At 39.8% G+C, this 18,978-nt stretch overlaps 1 protein-coding gene and 1 long non-coding RNA gene across 2 annotated transcripts; both read left to right on the forward strand.

Moving 5' to 3' along the window:
* The first annotated feature begins 179 nt into the window (after positions 1-179).
* On the forward strand, positions 180-11,102 carry LOC139542219 (zinc finger protein 271-like). Its single transcript, XM_071347392.1, has 2 exons — positions 180-297; positions 7,183-11,102. Exons 1-2 carry the CDS (start codon positions 180-182, stop codon positions 8,649-8,651), a joined length of 1,587 nt encoding a protein of 528 aa, XP_071203493.1. The 3' UTR covers positions 8,652-11,102.
* A 2,469-nt stretch (positions 11,103-13,571) lies between these two features.
* Positions 13,572-16,472, forward strand: LOC139550576 (uncharacterized). Its single transcript, XR_011670078.1, has 3 exons — positions 13,572-13,867; positions 14,068-15,064; positions 16,198-16,472. It is a non-coding gene; the product is annotated as an uncharacterized lncRNA (long non-coding RNA).
* Positions 16,473-18,978: the final 2,506 nt, after the last annotated feature.

The following is an 18,978-nucleotide window of genomic DNA, read 5'->3' on the forward strand; positions in this document are numbered from 1 at the left end:
AAAATAGACGAACCAATAAAGCTCTTTAGACGCTTTAGTGTATATTAGCCACTGTATTTTAAACCCACTTCTGTCATCTAGTTAGTTATCCCTTTTAATTTCATATTTACGGTATTGTTTTTATTCATCTAGCAGGCTGGTTAAGTTAGCATTAGCCTAGCTAGCTAACATCTCCAACCATGAGGTCACTAAGCTACTCTCTTGTTAATGAAGAGGAGGTCTGCTGGACGGAGAAAGAAGCTCTGGTGAAAGAGGAGGAGGAAGAGGAGGATATCACAGTAAAACAAGAATTAGAGGGTGAGGCTATTACAGTTAAACAAGAAGTAGAGGATGAGGCTGTTACAGTGAAAGAAGAAGAGAAAGACGTTTCAGTGAAAGAAGAGGAAGAGGATTTTACAGTAAAAGAAGAGGAGGATGCAGCTTTTGGGGTGAAAGAGGAGGAGGGGGAGATGACTGTCACATCGAAAAAGGAGGAGGAGGAAACTGGATATCTAGGCCCGGTTTCCCAAACGCATCTTAAGGCATCCAATGGTTCAAACGATGAACTTAGCAATAAAATGTTTTTGAGAAACCGTTCCCTGATTAACACTAGTAAGTACTGTCTTAAAAACAGAGACACAAACTCTGCAGTTGAACTGATGTTTTTTTATTTAACCTTTATTTAACCAGGTGGCCATGATGTCATAATGATAGTTTAACCAGGTGTCCATGATGTCATAATGATAGTTTAACCAGTTGGCCATGATGTCATAATGATTGTTTAACCAGGTAGGCCAGTTGAGAACAAGTTCTCATTTACAACTGCGACCTGGCCAAGATAAAGCAAAGCAGTGTGACACAGACAACAACACAGAGTTACACATGGAATAACATACAATAAACAAGCCAATAACACAATAAGCAAGTCAATGACATTAGAAAAAAAGAAAGTATATATATAGTGTGTGCAAAAGGAATGAGGAGGTAGGCAATACATAGGCCATAGTAGCGAAGAATTGAAGAATTACAATTTAGCAGATTAACACTGGAGGGATAAATGAGCAGATGATGATGTGCTAGTAGAGATACTGGTGTGCAAAAGAGCAGAAAAGTAAATAAAAACAGTTTGGGGATGAGGTAGGTAGATTGGGCGGGCTATTTACAGATGGACTATGTACAGCTGCAGCGATCGGTTAGTTGCTCAGATAACTGATGTTTAAAGTTGGTGAGGGAAATATAAGTCTCCAGCTTCAGCGATTTTTGACATTTGTTCCAGTCACTGGCAGCAGAGAACTGGAAGGATGTGTGGTGTTAAAGGGGAAATCTGCAATTACCACATCCATATTTAGATTTTTAAATTATTTATTTATAGCCATTGATTCTTGAAGAACACAACACATGCCTCATGAGCTTTGTTCAACTGTTGTACCCCATCAGAACCCAGAATAAGCTTTTTTTTACTCCAATGTTTAGAAACAATGTAAATCAACACTGTATAGCATCAACATGGTTAAAACTATAATGTTGATATCATGGATGGTCAGTCCTTGCATCCATAGGTCTGTCAATTAATGTGAAAGTAGTTACATTTCTCCAGACCATCCATCATCTTATTAGCAAAATAGTGGTGGAATTACAGCTTTGTTATTGGTTGATTGATTCTTGTGTGGCTTTTTTAAAGGAACAACCTAGTATTTAAACAGCAACAAAATGGCTGCCCAGAGACTTGGTTTGGTAAACAGCTGAGGGATGGGGGCTGGAGAAATGTAACCACGCTCAAATTCATAGAGAAAGCTATTGTATCAACCGTAACCCAACATCTAGCGACCTCGTCAAGAAGTTCAGACATCTTGGCATAACAGTTGTAAGGTGTTGGCTTGACAGTCGCTGGACCCAGGTTTGAGTCCAGCTCAGGGCTACCCCCTGAATTCACTACACTATGAATACAAGGACTGGCCATGCATGATGTCATAATGATAGTTTAACCAGGTTTCTAGGCTATATAGTATATTCTAGAATTCATCCATGATGTCATAATGATAGTTTAACCAGGTTTCTAGGATATATAGTATATTCTAGAATTCATCCATGATGTCATAATGATAGTTTAACCAGGTTTCTAGGCTATTTTGTATATTCTAGAATTCATCCATGATGTCATAATGATAGTTTAACCAGGTTTCTAGGATATATAGTATATTCTGGAAGTCATCCATGATGTCATAATGATAGTTTAACCAGGTTTCTGGGATATATAGTATATTCTAGAATTCATCCATGATGTCATAATTATAGTTTAACCAGGTTTCTAGGATATATAGTATATTCTAGAAGTCATCCATGATGTCATAATGATAGTTTAACCAGGTTTCGAGGCTATATAGTATATTCTAGAATGGCCAGTGTAGATTTCCTGTTGGGTCAAATTGTTAGAGCTGTTGATAAGTCATTGTATAATTTTCAGCCAATTTATTTTCTTGCCATTACATCAATACAGCCCAACCAGAAGAGAAGAAACTCTTCCTGAACCACCTCCTCTTGCTGTCCTTCATACATTCTGATGTTGCTGGTAATCGGCTACACAAGCAGTCGGCAACCTACATTTGGAGTGCAAATGTATCTTACCATTTCTACTGATCTGGTGCCAGTTATGATTTTCATATAATAATAGTATCTCAAAATCATTGTCTGTGATTAATCTACATTCTATCTAAATCTACATGAAAATTATACAAATCTAAAAGTAACTTTTATAGCCCACTATGTAAAAAATTGCCTACATAAAGCCAACACATAAAAACATTACATTCTGCATTTAGAAAATATCCTGATAAAAATATCTTGCATATCACTTTGGCTGCACATGGCCTGTCTACAACAAGCTTGCAACATTGTATAAAATATTCTAGGCCCTCAGTTTCCTGCTCCAGTGAGTTCTGGACAGACACAGCTGTAGGCTATTTGTGTAAGGGATAAGAAGTAATCAGGTATTTTATGACATTTCCACTGGATCAGAGCATTACATTTTTCCCTTTCATGATGAGTGGTTATCGAAAGGGCGAGAGCTGGAAATATTTTTCAAATACTTTAACCTCTAATTCCTCCCAATCCTCGATCCGGGAGCACCCCCCACAGTAAAAAAGCTGACTAGCATAGCCTAGCATAGCGTCACAAGTAAATACAAGCATCTAAATATCATTAAATCACAAGTCCAAGACACCAGATGAAAGATACAGATCTTGTGAATCAAGCCATCATTTCTGATTTTTAAAATGTTTTGCAGGGAAGACACAATATGTAAATCTATTAGCTAACCACGTTAGCAAAAGACACCACTTTTTTTACTCCACCATTTTTTTACTCCATCAGTAGCTATCACTAATTCGACTAAATAAAGATATATATAGCCACTAACCCAGAAACAACTTCATAAGATGACAGTCTGATAACATATTTATGGTATAGCATAGGTTTTTTTAGAAAAATGTGCATTCTTCAGGTATAAATCACAGTTCTACATTGCAGCTACAATCTGAAATAGTGCCGAAGCTGCCAGAATAATTACAGAGACCAACGTCAAATAACTAATTACTCATCTTAAAACATTTCTGAAAAATACACAGCCTACAGCAAATGAAAGCCCAACATCTTGTGAATCCAGACAATATTTCAGATTTTCTAAGTGTTTTACAGCGAAAACACAATAAATCGTTATATTAGCATACCACATGAGCTAACATCACCCCAGCATTGAATCCAGGCAAAATGGGCGATATCGTTATCGCCACCAAAATATATTAATTTTTTCACTAACCTTCTCAGAATTCTTCAGATGACAGTCCTGTAACATCATATTACACAATGCATATAGCTTTTGTTCGAAAATGTGAATATTTAGCAGGATAAATCGTGGTTATACAATGTAATCTGTAAAAACATAGTGTGCATTCTGGTGGCCGGCGCCATCTTGGATTAGCGCCTATTATAATAAAAAAACTATTCATAAACTTGACTAAAAAATATAAGTTGGACACCAATTGAAAGATAAATTAGTTCTTAATGCAATCGCTGTCGTAGATTTTTAAAATTAACGTTACTAGACATATAGTGTGCGTTGCAGCCAGACCAGTGCCTGCAAACATGGTGATAAAACACTATTACATTTTTCCACATAAATACGGAATAACATCATAAATAGTTCTTACTTTGGACGAGCTTCCATCAGTATCTTGGGCAAAGTGTCCTTTCTCCAAAAGAATGGTTGCTTTGTTGTAAAACGTCCCCTTCACCTTTGGAATTAGCTGCTAACAGTAGCTGTGTCGCACACACATGTCCAATTCCTCAAACGCAATAATAAGGAAATTCCGAAAATTTGCAATATACTCGCATAAACTGATATAAATCGGTTTCAAATAACTTCGTTATGATGTTTCTAACACCTATAACGAATTAAATCACAGACGGATATATCTTTGGTCGATAACGAGTGCTTTTGAGCATGCAAATCTGATGTCCCTCATGCGTCCTGGCGAGCGGTCGAAAGGAAGGGTCACGTCACTCCAAACCCTTTTATAAACTCGGACAGCTACGCAGAGACCCCATTCCACTTCTCATTGGTTACTGACATCCAGAGGAAGGCGGGTGCAGTTCATTTCCAGCCATAGCATATACACAGACTTTTAAACTGAGCCCAGATCAGAGCTTAGGTTTCAGAGCTTCGCAAGTCATGTCAGGATTTTTGCTGTAGATTGAGTTCTGGTCCACCCACAGACATAATTTCAACGGTTTTAGAAACTAGAGATTGTCTTCTATCCAATAGTAATAATAATATGCATATTGTACGAGCAAGAATTGAGAACGAGGCATTTTAATTTGGAGAGGCAAAAAAAGAAGAAGTGCTAACAGCACCCCCTATTGACAAAAGGTTTTAAGGAACTATTGTCATTTGAAATTGATTTTGATTAGACTTTGTTTACATGCTGTTAGAGGTGAAGAGAAATGTGCTTTGAGAAGCTCCACAACTCATTAGTGGTGCAGCATTAAGACAATCAGAAATACTATCAGACATCCCCAAATGGGCACATTTATAGGCCTTCATTTGCGCTCAGGCCAGGTAGACTAGTCCTACTTCTATATGTGTAACCAGGGAGACTAGTCCTACTTCTATATGTGTAACCAGGTAGACTAGTCCTACCTCTATATGTCTTGTCGGGTAGACTAGTCCTACTTCTATATGTGTAACCAGGTAGACTAGTCCTACTACTATATGTGTAACCAGGTAGACTAGTCCTACTTCTATATGCGTAATCAGGTGTGCGTCCTTACTCAACATTGACAGGAGTGTTTCAAATGAAAGACAATGAATAAATTTACAAAACTGACGCATTTAGTGTCTCCTTATGTTACGATGGGAAAACAGTTTTCATGGACACAAAAATCCTAAATAATTTCAGAGTTTGCTAAGTGCAATGGTTTTAACCGAGAGTCACCTTAACTTTATTGACACCCAAATGGATACTGTCATTAACGCGGTTCTTCAATAATTACACATCATTCTTAATACTGAAGCTGTTTAGTTAGTCACATGTTCATCTATCATCAGCTGATCCAGGAAATAATTTTCTGAATGACAGTCAAATGACAAACATCACGACATGCAACAACAACTAAAGTGCTTCTTCATTCATTACTCTGGTAAAGACATGCCGTGCTCCATGTTAGATCCAACATCCCTAACAAATTGATGTTTATAATGTGTTATTGTCTGCTTGATTTACTGTAGGGTCTCGTTTGTCTGTTTGGACACAGAGATACTTACCTCATAATGTGTAGAGAACTGTTCCTTGATGGATAGGCTATTGTACAACACACAGAGCTATTTTCCTTTATTCAGGACATTTAGAATGACAACACATTACAGAGTAGCCTAGTGGGATTATTCACCAAATTATCTGGTGATCAGGTTATGAAATGTCACGACAAAGACATGTTTCACCTGAAATATTAAATTGTTTATAGTCCTAGGTCTATGTTATTGTTTGGTGAAGTTATGGCTCAATTGAGTTATGGGTCCTACAGTAGGTCTATGTTGTTGTTAGGTGAAGTTATGGGTTCTACAGTAGGTCTATGTTATTGTTTGGTGAAGTTATGGCTCAATTGATTTGCCGCAATAACACACACATATTAAGCAGGAGATTCAAATGAGCCTTACAATTATAATCCAAAGTAATGTGAAATGCACTTATAAGCAACCTGGAAATGGAGGCTATTATTGCTGTCAGCCTATGAGAACTCCCCTGAGTTTTCCCCCACGGTGGTGAATTAGTGAATAGACACCAGAGGTTAATGTGAGTTTCCCTGAGTAGCACTCCTGATCTTGTGCTGTAATATTCAGAATACGTTGTGAAAAACGAAAATCTTTGCTCACCATTTTTGCTCCAGGCAGATATACTACATCCATAACTAGTGGTTTCCTCCTTACCAGATATACTACATCCATAACTAGTGGTTTCCTCATTACCAGATATACTACATCCATAACTAGTGGTTTCCTCATTACCAGATATACTACGTCCATAACTAGTGGTTTCCTCATTACCAAATATACTACATCCATAACTAGCGGTTTCCTCATTACCAGATATACTACATCCATAACTAGTGGTTTCCTCATTACCAGATATACTACATCCATAACTAGTGGTATCCTCATTACCAGATATACTCCATCCATAACTAGTGGTTTCCTCATTAGCAGATATACTACATCCATAACTAGTGGTTTCCTCATTACCAGATATACTACATCCATAACTAGCGTTTTCCTCATTAGCATGGAGGAGTTTCTGCAACCAAATTGCAAATTGCCATTTGCATCGCCCTCGTGCCGCAATTTTAGCAACACAGAAAGGGGCCTATATTGGAGACCAAAAGTCTTCTGGCACACTGCTGAGAGTTTCAACAACATGAATAACTTTTTTCTAGTCTACAATCTTAGATGTTACTACTAATGTGAAATTTTTGTTGACAAAATATGACTTCTTGCTCATTTTAAGACAATTGTCAAATCATTTTAACATTCATCACAGACATCAATTGTTGTACAACATCATGGCTATGCTGTTGGCATCACCTTTTACAGTGGATTTCTGCTGTTGTGGGCCTTTAATCATCTGTCTGACTTTGTTGTTCACATAGGAGAGAGACGGGACTATCGTGGATCCTCTGGGGAGCCTCAACAACCTCATGATGCTGAAGAGGCAGAGAAGAGTCTCTCCAGATCAGAACACCTCAGGAAACACCAGCAGAGATCCACAGGGAAGAGAACTCACTGCTGCTCTGACTGTGGGAAGAGATTCACCTTATCAGGCATTAAAATTCATCAGAGAACACACATAGGAGAGAAATCTTATAGCTGTGGTCAATGTGGGAAGAGTTTCAGTCGATTTGGCCATCTGACATTACACCAGAGAACACACACAGGAGAGAGACCTTATAGCTGTGTTCAATGTGGGAAGAGTTTTACTCAGTCAACCATCCTGATATCACACCAGAGAATACACACAGGAGAGAAACCTTATAGATGTGGTCAATGTGGGAAGAGTTTTAGTCGATCTAGCTCTCTGACTGTACACCAGAGAATACACACAGGAGAGAGACCTTATAGCTGTGTTCAATGTGGGAAGAGTTTTACTCAGTCAACCATCCTGATATCACACCAGAGAATACACACAGGAGAGAAACCTTATAGCTGTGGTCAATGTGGGAAGAGATTTACTACATCTGGAGAGCTGACAAGGCACCAGAGAATACACACAGGAGAGAAACCTTATAGCTGTGATCTATGTGGGAAGAGTTTTAGTCAATCTGGAGCTCTGACCAAACACCAGAGAATACACACAGGAGAGAAACCTTTGAGCTTTGGTCAATGTGTGAAGAGTTTTATTCAATCTGGCCATCTGACTGTACACCAGAGAACACACACAGGAGAGAAATCTTTCAGCTGTGATCAATGTGGGAAGAGTTTTAGTCAATCTGGATATCTGACAGTGCACCAGAGAATCCACACAGGAGAGAAACCGTATAGCTGTGATCAATGTGGGAAGTGTTTTACTACATCTAACCAGCTGACTCTACACCAGAGAACACACACAGGAGAGAAACCTTATATCTGTGATCAATGTGGGAAGAGTTTTAGTCAATCTGGATATCTGACAGTGCACCAGAGAATCCACACAGGAGAGAAACCGTATAGCTGTGATCAATGTGGGAAGTGTTTTACTACATCTAACCAGCTGACTCTACACCAGAGAACACACACAGGAGAGAATCCTTATATCTGTGATCAATGTGGGAAGAGTTTTAGTCAATCTGGAGATCTGACAGTGCACCAGAGAATCCACACAGGAGAGAAATCGTATAGCTGTGATCAATGTGGGAAGTGTTTTACTACATCTAACCAGCTGACTCGACACCAGAGAACACACACAGGAGAGAAACCGTATATCTGTGATCAATGTGGGAAGAGTTTTAGTCAATCTGGAGATCTGACAGTGCACCAGAGAATCCACACAGGAGAGAAACCTTATACTTGTGGTCAATGTGGGAAGAGTTTTACTAGATCTGACAATCTGACTATACACCAGAGAACACACAGGAGAGAAACCTTATAGCTGTGATCAATGTGGGAAGAGTTTTATTCAATCTGGCCATCTGACTGTACACCAGAGAACACACACAGGAGAGAAACCTTACAGCTGTGATCAATGTGGGAAGAGTTTTACTACATCTGGCTCTTTGACTCTACACCAGAGAACACACACAGGAGAGAAACCTTACAGCTGTGGTCAATGTGGGAAGAGTTTTATTCAATCTGGCCATCTGACTGTACACCAGAGAACACACACAGGAGAGAAATCTTTCAGCTGTGATCAATGTGGGAAGAGTTTTATTCAATCTGGCCATCTGACTGTACACCAGAGAATACACACGGGAGAGAAACCTCATAGCTGTGATCAATGTGGGAAGAGATACACTGATAAAAGATATCTGATCAAACATCAGAAAATACATGGAGTTGTTTCATGATATCAATGAATTAATGTCACAATGTAGATGTTCTCTCAATGTTCTCTTTTAACATTTTAGTAGGAGTATTTTAATGATGTCACAATGTAGAATGTTTTAACATTGTAGTAGGAGTATTTTAATGATGTCACAATGTAGAATGTTTAAACATTGTAGGAGTATTTTAATGATGTCACAATGTAGAACCCTAAATGTTTGTCCCCTGTTCTATTGATTTCAACATGATATGGATATTAGCCTCAGGGGGAAAATCCAGGCTCTGAATTGAAAGATGACTATTTATGAGATTTAACAAAAAAGTGACACAAAAAGAGCTGTGTTACACTTACCGTGTTGGTGACCCACTTGAATCAAAATGCAACACTTCAAAATGTAGCTAGCTGTTTTCTACAAGTTGTCCTCTAACAAGGGATGTACACATGATTCCCAGATTCCGTGTGGTTTTTGAGCTGTTCGTTTTAACAGGACGTGCAACCTCATCTCCCTCCTCTCGGCACAATTGATTTCAACATGATATCGATGAGTGATGACAAATAAGTGTTGCGTTCCTTTCTTTAGCGACATTTAAATGCATCACTCCAAAATGTAGCTGACTGTCTTCTGCAGGTTGTCCTCTAACCAGTGAGGTAAAAGATATCTCCCATTTCCATGTGTTTTTTAGTTGTTAGTTTCAACAGCACGAACAACCTGATTTCCCCCCTAATCGATATCAGTGATTTATTGCTACTTGTCAAAACAACAGGGTTTTTGGTGCTTGTGTCCATGGTGAGGACAACTTGGTTTCTGATTATCTCAAGTTTGGGCAGTCAAAAAGATTTGTGTTTTGTGTTTAGCCAGTGCGTTCCATGGATCACAAATTATTTTGAATTTCCGTATTAGAGATGAGTTATGTTTGGGCTCGTTCCAAGGGGACGAGAGTTCCTAGAAGCTAGTGAGTTTTAGGAAGAGAAAAATACACGTTATTTTTCATGTTTTTATAGGTGAAGGTGAAGCATTGTAGTTGATTATAATGTGAAATGGAAGTTGTTTTCAAGGGGACGTAGGATGTATCTGATGTATCTTTTACAGCAGACAGTATCTGCTGTAAAAACAGTACACTTTGTGTAGAGACCAGGGTCTGGCCCTGGGGTCATCTCTCCCTGGTACCATATAGAACAGAAACATTAACTCATGCTCTGGAATGCGGTCTCTTCAGGTTTTATCACCCAAAAGACATTGTAAATCTCTTGTCAGTGTTATCGTTCCAAGGGGAGGAGAGTCCTAGAAGCTAGTGGGGGAAAAATACACTTTTTCTTGTTTTTAATTGTTGATAGCCAGTAGACACCATGTTTATATTGGTGAAGAATTGTAGTTGATTATATTGTGAAATGGAAGTTGTTTTCTGTTGGTGGTGCACATTCTTTTAAGGTGTTAGTTAGTCTTTGGTTTTTCCATTTATGTTTTGAGGTTGGACTTTAGCTCGTATAGCTCGTTAGCACGTAGGACGCACTGATTGGTGTCACCTCGTTAGTCAGTATGTGTTACACCTGTGCTGGCTTGTCCATCTCGTTAGTGGGAAGGTGTTTCACCTGAGCTGGTCCAGGTTCTATTTAAGTGTGTCTGGCCCAGTGGTCCAGTTGTCTTGATAGATGTGGAGAGTCAACACCTTTAATTGCGCTACCTTTTTGGTTTGCTTCCTGTCTTAAAGTTTGTTGTGGGTTTTTCTTTTGTTTGCCTCTTCTTGGGCAGATTTAGTGGGTCTCATGGTGGGTGTCTTTTAGGTCCCAGTTGTTACCAGTCAATTTTCAATCGATGCCCCCGTAGTGTCTTTCAGAGCCCCTCCTAAAAAACAAGTTATGTTTTGGGTTGGATGTAGCATCATATTGTTAATATTTGAATCAATGGCATTTCCTTTGCAATGCTCATTAGTCTTTCAGTTGTTCTTCGTTTTTTTATCCTCAATATTTCTGTTTATTTTCATAGTTTTTTCCTGTGAAGCCATTGTGTTGCATCCATGTCTGAAATGTGCTGTATAAATAAAGCTTGATTTGAACATATTGCATTTGATGCATATTGAGATGCATCAAGATATGTTTATTGCATCTTGCAAAACAAATGAACCCAATGACCAAATCAGACTCTTGCTAAACCAATGAATAAATATGACCAAAAGCAACACATATCTTGGTCCATCTTAGTATGAAAAACATATATATCTCCCACTATGCTGTACGTTTTGTATCACTTTTCAACCAACCCAGTCCATTTGTTGAAATCAACAATACGTCAAAGGATTCAACTTCTGAAAACTGAAACAAACAAATGGATCAAACAGATCAATCCCACTTTTCCAGCCTGCTGAAGGCGTGGTGGAGTGGTAAACACCACCCCCGGCTCTACCAGGAGCTTGAGGTGGTCTCCCACAGCTCTGCTTATGTCATGTTCTGTGGCCTTGCTGTTCCATTTCTTGACTGCCCCTGCAACACAGAAACACATTTAGTCATATTATATAAAACACTCAAAGTAATGGATATGGAGCGTCTACAGCCTCAGTTACACCTGGCACATAAATGTGACTTCTGTCATCTGATCACTCCAAGCTGCATTAGGATCAGATATACCAGGATGGGCCTTTGACATAGTCTGGATGCAGTCAGGCCACTGAATATGCATCAGCAATGTAAAGAGATGGGGTGAATGAGTGGGGAAAGTACATTTGACACAAATTACCTTCATAATATCAAAGAACAAATGCATGTGCCTGAGGGGAAATTAACTTTCATACAGCCAAAAGGGGTGAGAAATTACACCAATATCAGTGGACAATTTGCACTAATGTAAATAAACATGGATTATGGAACATATTCCCTTTAGCTGACGTGATGAACCACTAAGGGGACATAAATATTTACCATCTAAACCATGTGTGACCTCTCACCTCTCTGGCTGTAGAAGTTTTCTTCCTAACCAGTCCCTCAACAGCTCTCTGACAGCTCCACCCTCACTGGGTCTTCAGAGGAGAGGAAGGCTGAGGAGGGATGGAAGGATGAATGGATCAGTCAGTCAATAAAGTGTAGAGCTGCTGTCTGACAAAATCACTATTTTAGTAGTTCATTAAAGTAAATAAGGCTTAATGACTGCTGAATACCAACTATCAATCATTGAGATCATGTATTTTCAACGGGCTAGGGACGTCCCGTTGAAGTTGACATTTAAAAGGGTTACGGTTAGGATTTAGGGTAGGGATGTCCCAAGGATTCCAGATAGCATTGACCATTGTGCATTCTTCTGTCTCTGTTACATAGCAGGTGTAAAATAAACAGACAAGACAAGTAGACACGCAGTGCATTATGGTCATTGTATTTTAAATAATAGCATCTAATTATGCCAATCTGTTTGTGGGGTTGTTAGAGAAGAATGGGATTGACAGCCCTAACAATCCATTCTAGCACCTCATCAGGCTGTGTAAAAGTCTTCATTGATGACGTGTTCCTTCTATTCCAGGGGACAGCAGAGGAACTTCATCGATTCCACTCCTTCATCAATACAAGCAGTGAACATCTGAAATTCACCCTCACCTTTGATGTGCATGAAACAACTTATCTGGACATTTTGATTAAGAGGGAGGGGGGTGGTTTTAGCACAGACCTATACAGGAAGCCGACGGACAGGAATTCCCTGTTACGCAGAGACAGCTTCCACCCTACACCCCTAAAAAAAACAATTGTAATACTTGAGTAAAGAAAACATTTAAAATGTAAATTTTAATTTAAATTTTGTACATTTAAAACAAAAAACATAACTGTTTGTCCTTGTAGGTAACCAGATCGTGACTACAACTAAGTTACTAAGTCTTTAACCACACTGTGTTGTTACACTGGTGAGTAAAAACTCATGCTTCCTACACTTTAACTTGTTGTCTGAAAATAAAATGTAAATTTTCGTCAACTGCGTCCAGTCAGCAGATGGACAAGATGCCGCTTAGGCCGCCCGTTGTGACTCCGTCAAGAATTCAGCAGAGCAAGTTTGTATGAAGGTCTGGTTATTAAATGGGTTCATAGTTCAAAAGTAATATCCTCTAAAACGCTCTGGGGACAAACTTTGCTGCCCTGTTTCCAGTTGTCCACATGGCTGGGAGAACCTATTCAAGTAAGTAAATAGATTTTGAAAATGTAAAAACAACGATGTATTATTAGCTAACCAGCTACAGTGCAGGCTAACTCAAATGAGCTGCTAAATGAGCTAGCTAGTTGGCTAGCAAATACTGTATAGATAGATAGCTAAGTGAATTAAATATCACCATCTACCTAACTTCATATTAGCTAGCTATCTAACCAACTTCAAATACTGTATAGATAGATAGAAACGTGAATGAAATATCACCAGCTGACTTACCTAACTTCATATTAGCTATCTATCCTGATGTATTTATCACTGTAAGAAACAAACTCCAAAATGCATTTGTAGGTAGCTAGCTAACAGCCATGGAGGGTGAAAGGATAGCAGCCCCGGCTGTCAGTGAGAGAGGAGGCTATTCTGGATAGGGCAGGTACTTTTGTGTAGTTCCTGTCCCTAGAAGTGAGGACGGAGATAATAGTAACATAATATTCAGTGTGGTGTAATTTGACTATAATGAAGTCTGTTTCTTGTGAGGTTTTCTGTCCTCAGATAAAGAGCGCTATGAAAGCCAGTCTACATATGAAGAGGTCCCAATGAAGAGCAGTGGTTCTCAGTCCTGGGGACTCAAAGAGGCACATTGTTGTTTTTGCCTCAGCACTGCACAGCTGATTCAAATGATCAACTCATCATCAAGCTTCAAGTGGTATTTATGTATTCATTTGTGATGTCATCCTTGATATGATCCTGTTATTGTCACATGCTACACATGTACATATGTGTGCCCGTGCATCTATCAATCCAATGTTATCATGATTTGTTATCAGGGATATTATACTTTAGTAATCCACAATGACCTGTTGATGTAAAAGTCTAATAATGACATTGTCTTCCATATTCCTACAGATACCTTGTAACTGGAGATTCCTTCAAAACGATTGCCTACAGTTGCCGTGTAGGGCACTGCAAAGTTGGGTGACCAGGGTCATCTGGGACTGCCTCCTGGAGGAATTCAGATGTGTGAAGGCTACCTGTGTCCTGCGTAACTTCATGAGGATGGACACGAGGACCAGGAGGGGATCTGCAGCTCGCCGCCGTGTCCCAGAGGAGGAGTCTGCTGCTCTGCAGGATGTTTCAAGGATGGGGTCCAACAACGCAGCAAGAGAGGCAATCCGTGTGCAGGAGATCTTCACCTCCTACTTCTTTAACGAGGGTGCTGTTCCCTGGCAACACCATAGACTGCACTATGCACAACCAAAGGCTCTTTTAAGAGCCAATCACATTGCAATAAGAGTATTCTTCCATTTACTTAGCTATGTCAACTGCAGTTATTCAATTCACAGTTTCTCTCCCTTTGATTTCTACTTCTCAGGCGAGGGTGCTGTTTAGGTAAGGGTGTGATGTCTGTGCAAAAACAAAACAGGCTGTTTTAAATCACCCATATTGAAGAAATGTAGAGCAATTAGACACCCTATAACCCACACCTACACACTCATGTATCAATCTGATTGATGGATTGTGTTGTGCAGTAAGCAGGTTCAGGTGTATAACTGTGGCTCCTTCCACCTTCAAAGAATAGGCAAGAGGGTCAACCATGGAGAATAGTAAGACACTTCATTATTTCTATAACTACGCTATATTGTTTGTCCTTGTGTGTCCGTTCATGTTTTTCAGCATAAAGTACTCTGCAGCCACTTAGTGTGGTGTGGACACCAGGTGAGGCCACACACAGATTCCTGTTGAACACTGTGGCTTTAATTACCTTATTTTCTCAATAACAGTCTCTCTCCTTCACTTCATCCCTCTCTCCCCTTCTCCCTAAATCCTCTAGGTTATATCAGCTGTGTCGGTGAACCCCTCCTGCATCTGAACTGGCTACATCGAGGGCACAGCATGATCAGAGGTGAGAGGTCACTTGGTCAGGTCAACAGGAATTATTATTAAAGAGATGCTTTACATTGAAATACAGACAGAGATGCAGTAGTCCCAGAGTTAATGATCCCAGGTCAGTTTATATTATACAGGAAGTATTATTAAAGAGATGCTTTACGTTGAAATACAGACAGAGATGCAGTAGTCCCAGAGTTAATGATCCCAGGTCAGTTTATATTATACAGGAAGTATTATTAAAGAGATGCTTTACATTGAAATACAGAGAGATGCAGTAGTCCCAGAGTTAATGATCCCAGGTCAGTTTATATTATACAGGAAGTATTATTAAAGAGATGCTTTACATTGAAATACAGATAGATGCAGTAGTCCCAGAGTTAATGATCCCAGGTCAGTTTATATTATACAGGAAGTATTATTAAAGAGATGCTTTACATTGAAATACAGACAGAGATGCAGTAGTCCCAGAGTTAATGATCCCAGGTCAGTTTATATTATACAGGAAGTATTATTAAAGAGATGCTTTACATTGAAATACAGATAGATGCAGTAGTCCCAGAGTTAATGATCCCAGGTCAGTTTATATTATACAGGAAGTATTATTAAAGAGATGCTTTACATTGAAATACAGATAGATGCAGTAATCCCAGAGTTAATGATCCCAGGTCAGTTTTGCATTTCACCTCCTGATTGATGACTAACAATGTTAGAATAAAAAAATAAAAACACAAGGCTTAAACATGCTCTCTCTCTCCATCTGTCTCTCGTCTGCAGATATTCATTTTCCGTTATTTTACCAGGTAAGTTGACTGAGAACACGTTCTCATTTGCAGCAACGACCTGGGGAATAGTTACAGGGGAGAGGAGGGGGATGAATGAGCCAATTGTAAACTGGGGATTATTAGGTGACCGTGATGGTTTGAGGGCAAGATTGGGAATTTAGCCAGGACACCGGGGTTAACACCCCTACTCTTACGATAAGTGCCATGGGATCTTTAATGACCTCAGAGAGTCAGGACACCCGTTTAACGTCCCATCCGAAAGATGGCACCCTACACAGGGCAGTGTCCCCAATCACTGCCCTGGGGCATTGGGATATTTTTTTTTAGACCAGAGGAAAGAGTGCCTCCTACTGGCCTCCTACAGATATGTTTTGATGTGAGAGGATGCCAACCCCCAGTCCCATCATCGCCACCTCACCTGCTTTTAAGATAACCTTTAGGCCAACGAGAGACACTGTTATGTAATTGTGATGAACTGAGAGAATATTTATGTAGCACTGTGATTCATTAATCATGTGCTGCCTTCCCTGCTCCTATGTGCTTACCTCTTTCCCTTTCTGTCTTTTACACCTCTCTCTCCACCTCCTCATTCTTCCTCTGTTTTTATAATGCACAACAGATGTGCATTGAAGGACAGATTGAACTTATATCCTTCCTATTTGGCCCTGTCCGGGGGTTTCTTCGGATGGGGCCACAGTGTCTCCTGACCGCTCCTGTCTCAGCCTCCAGTATTTATGCTGCAGTAGTTTGTGTCGGGGGGCTAGGGTCAGTTGGTTACCTGGAGTACTTCTCCTGTCTTATCCAGTGTCCTGTGTGAATTTTAAGTATGCTCTCTCTAATTCTCTCGTTCTCTCTTTCTTTCTCTCGGAGGACCTGAGCCCTAGGACCATACGTCGGGACTACCGGCCGTGGTGACTCCTTGCTGTCCCCAGTCCGCCTGGCCTTGCTGCTATTCCAGTTTCAACTGTTCTGCCTGCGGTTATGGAACCCCTACCTGTCCCAGACCTGCTGTTTTCAACTCTTAATGATCGGCTATGAAAAGCCAACTGAGATTTATTCCTGATTATTATTTGACCATGCTTGTCATTTATGGAAATTTTGAAAATCTTGGCTCTCTCTAATTTTCTCCTTCTCTCTTTCTTTCTCTCGGAGGACCTGGGCCCTAGGACCATGCGTCGGGACTGCCGCCCGTGGTGACTCCTTGCTGTCCCCAGTCCGCCTGGCCTTGCTGCTATTCCAGTTTCAGCTGTTCTGCCTGCGGTTATGGAACCGCTACCTGTCCCAGACCTGTTGTTTTTCAACTCTTGATGATCGGCTATGAAAAGCCAACTGAAAATTATTCATGATTATTATTTGACCATGCTTGTCACTTATGAACATTTTTGAACATCTTGGCATAGTTCTGTTATAATCTCCACCCGGCACAGCCAGAAGAGGACTGGCCACCCCTCATAGCCTGGTTCCTCTCTAGGTTTCTTCCTAGGTTTTGGCCTTTCTAGGGAGTTTTTCCTAGCCACCGTGCTTCTACACCTGCATTACTAGCTGTTTGGGGTTTTAGGCTGGGTGTCTGTACAGCACTTCGAGATATTAGCTGATGTACGAAGGGCTATATAAAATAAAATTGATTGATTGATTGAACTTGTATTTATAACACTTGGATAATGAGCTTTTCAATAAAGCGTTTCACATTCTCTACTGGTTGAAATGAAGTGTAATGTGATGAAATACTCCACCTATCCTGTGTTTATCAGATCAATGCAGATGAAGGGCATTAGATATTGAGATGAACCGGTGTTGGAGTATTTACATGATGCATAGGAAGTGTAGTGTTCTGGTTTTTAACATTATATTTCTGTATATATGAAAGAACTAGTTAAATCCTGTTTCTAGTCTATTAGTTACAATGTGTAACCATTGATGTCCCAGGACCAAGATTGGTAAACACTGTTGAAGTGTATAATTGTAATACATACATGAAGATACAGCGTCATTCAAAGACTGGAATTTGATACTCCTGGTATTGGATATGACTGAAAAATTATCTCAAAGACATTCATACCTAAACTGCACCTTTATTTGCCAAGGTAGAGTACATGATCAGTGAATATATTAAATGTACAGGCTACAATGTGGGGATCTCATGCATGGTAATAACTACATGTATATACGACTTGCATCCTTGGCACAACATGATATTATATTCTACTCAATCCATAGGCTTCATTAATGTCATTCAGGCTGTTTTGAAGTTGATACAACTGGCTGTGATAGCTGAGGTTCATAGCTAGGTTCTGAACTAATATGTATACCAAACGGTTGGGTCCATACACAGATCGGCTAGATAGCTAGCTACACATCGATGGGCATACAGGGATTTTAATCATCCACTGCACAATAAGCAAGAACATAGCTAGCTACGTTATTTCATCTATCTGCATGGTAAATATCAGCAAGGCAAGCTTACAAAATTGTACATTCAATTTGCAGTAAATTCTTCAGCTAGCTAGATTCTAGACATCCACTGTTTCACAAATCAACCGCCTGGTTTGCTGGTTGTTTCAGGAGTCCCTAAAACAACCAGAATTACAATTTCATACTCATGTCACAACACCCATAAAGCTAGTCAGCTAGCTGGCTAATGTTAGCTGGGTCAGCTAGCTGGCTAATGTTAGCTAGTCAGCTAGCTGGTTAATGTCAGCTACCTTGCTAAATCGCGATTTTCATAAGTGAACTTTATGATAAAAAAATGCATAATCGTTTGTCTCTACATGAACTAACATTCCTGTCAACTGTACATGTTTTTTGCATGATTCGTTATGACGTTATAATCCCTTACATTTGCTTCCATCCTAGTATTCAGTTCAGATCTGTGTAGGGGTTCCCCTCTCTCCTAGTATTTCTGTCCGCCATCTTTGATCCATTTCAGTTCTTTGTAGGGTTACCCCTCTCTCCTAGTATTTCTGTCCACCATCTTTGATTCAGTTCTGTGTAGGCGTACACCTCTCTCCTAGTACTTCTGTCCGCCATCTTTGCTGAAGAAAGTCTAACAGTCACTAGCGAGCAGCAGCCTCCCCCTCCCCCGGTCCTAGTGCCGGTAAGATGTTTAAGACGCGATGGAATGGTTGACGAAATAGGAAATCACAGA

This window comes from Salvelinus alpinus, chromosome 2 (assembly GCF_045679555.1).
Source record: "Salvelinus alpinus chromosome 2, SLU_Salpinus.1, whole genome shotgun sequence".
In the NCBI taxonomy this organism is placed as follows: domain Eukaryota; kingdom Metazoa; phylum Chordata; class Actinopteri; order Salmoniformes; family Salmonidae; genus Salvelinus; species Salvelinus alpinus.

Coding starts and splice junctions, on each gene's coding strand:
- LOC139542219 (XM_071347392.1), top strand. CDS start 180: ATGAGGTCACTAAGCTACTCTCTTGTTAATGAAGAGGAGGTCTGCTGG. Junction 298..7,182: donor AGTAAAACAAGAATTAGAGG/GTGAGGCTATTA, acceptor ACATAGGAGAGA/GACGGGACTATCGTGGATCC.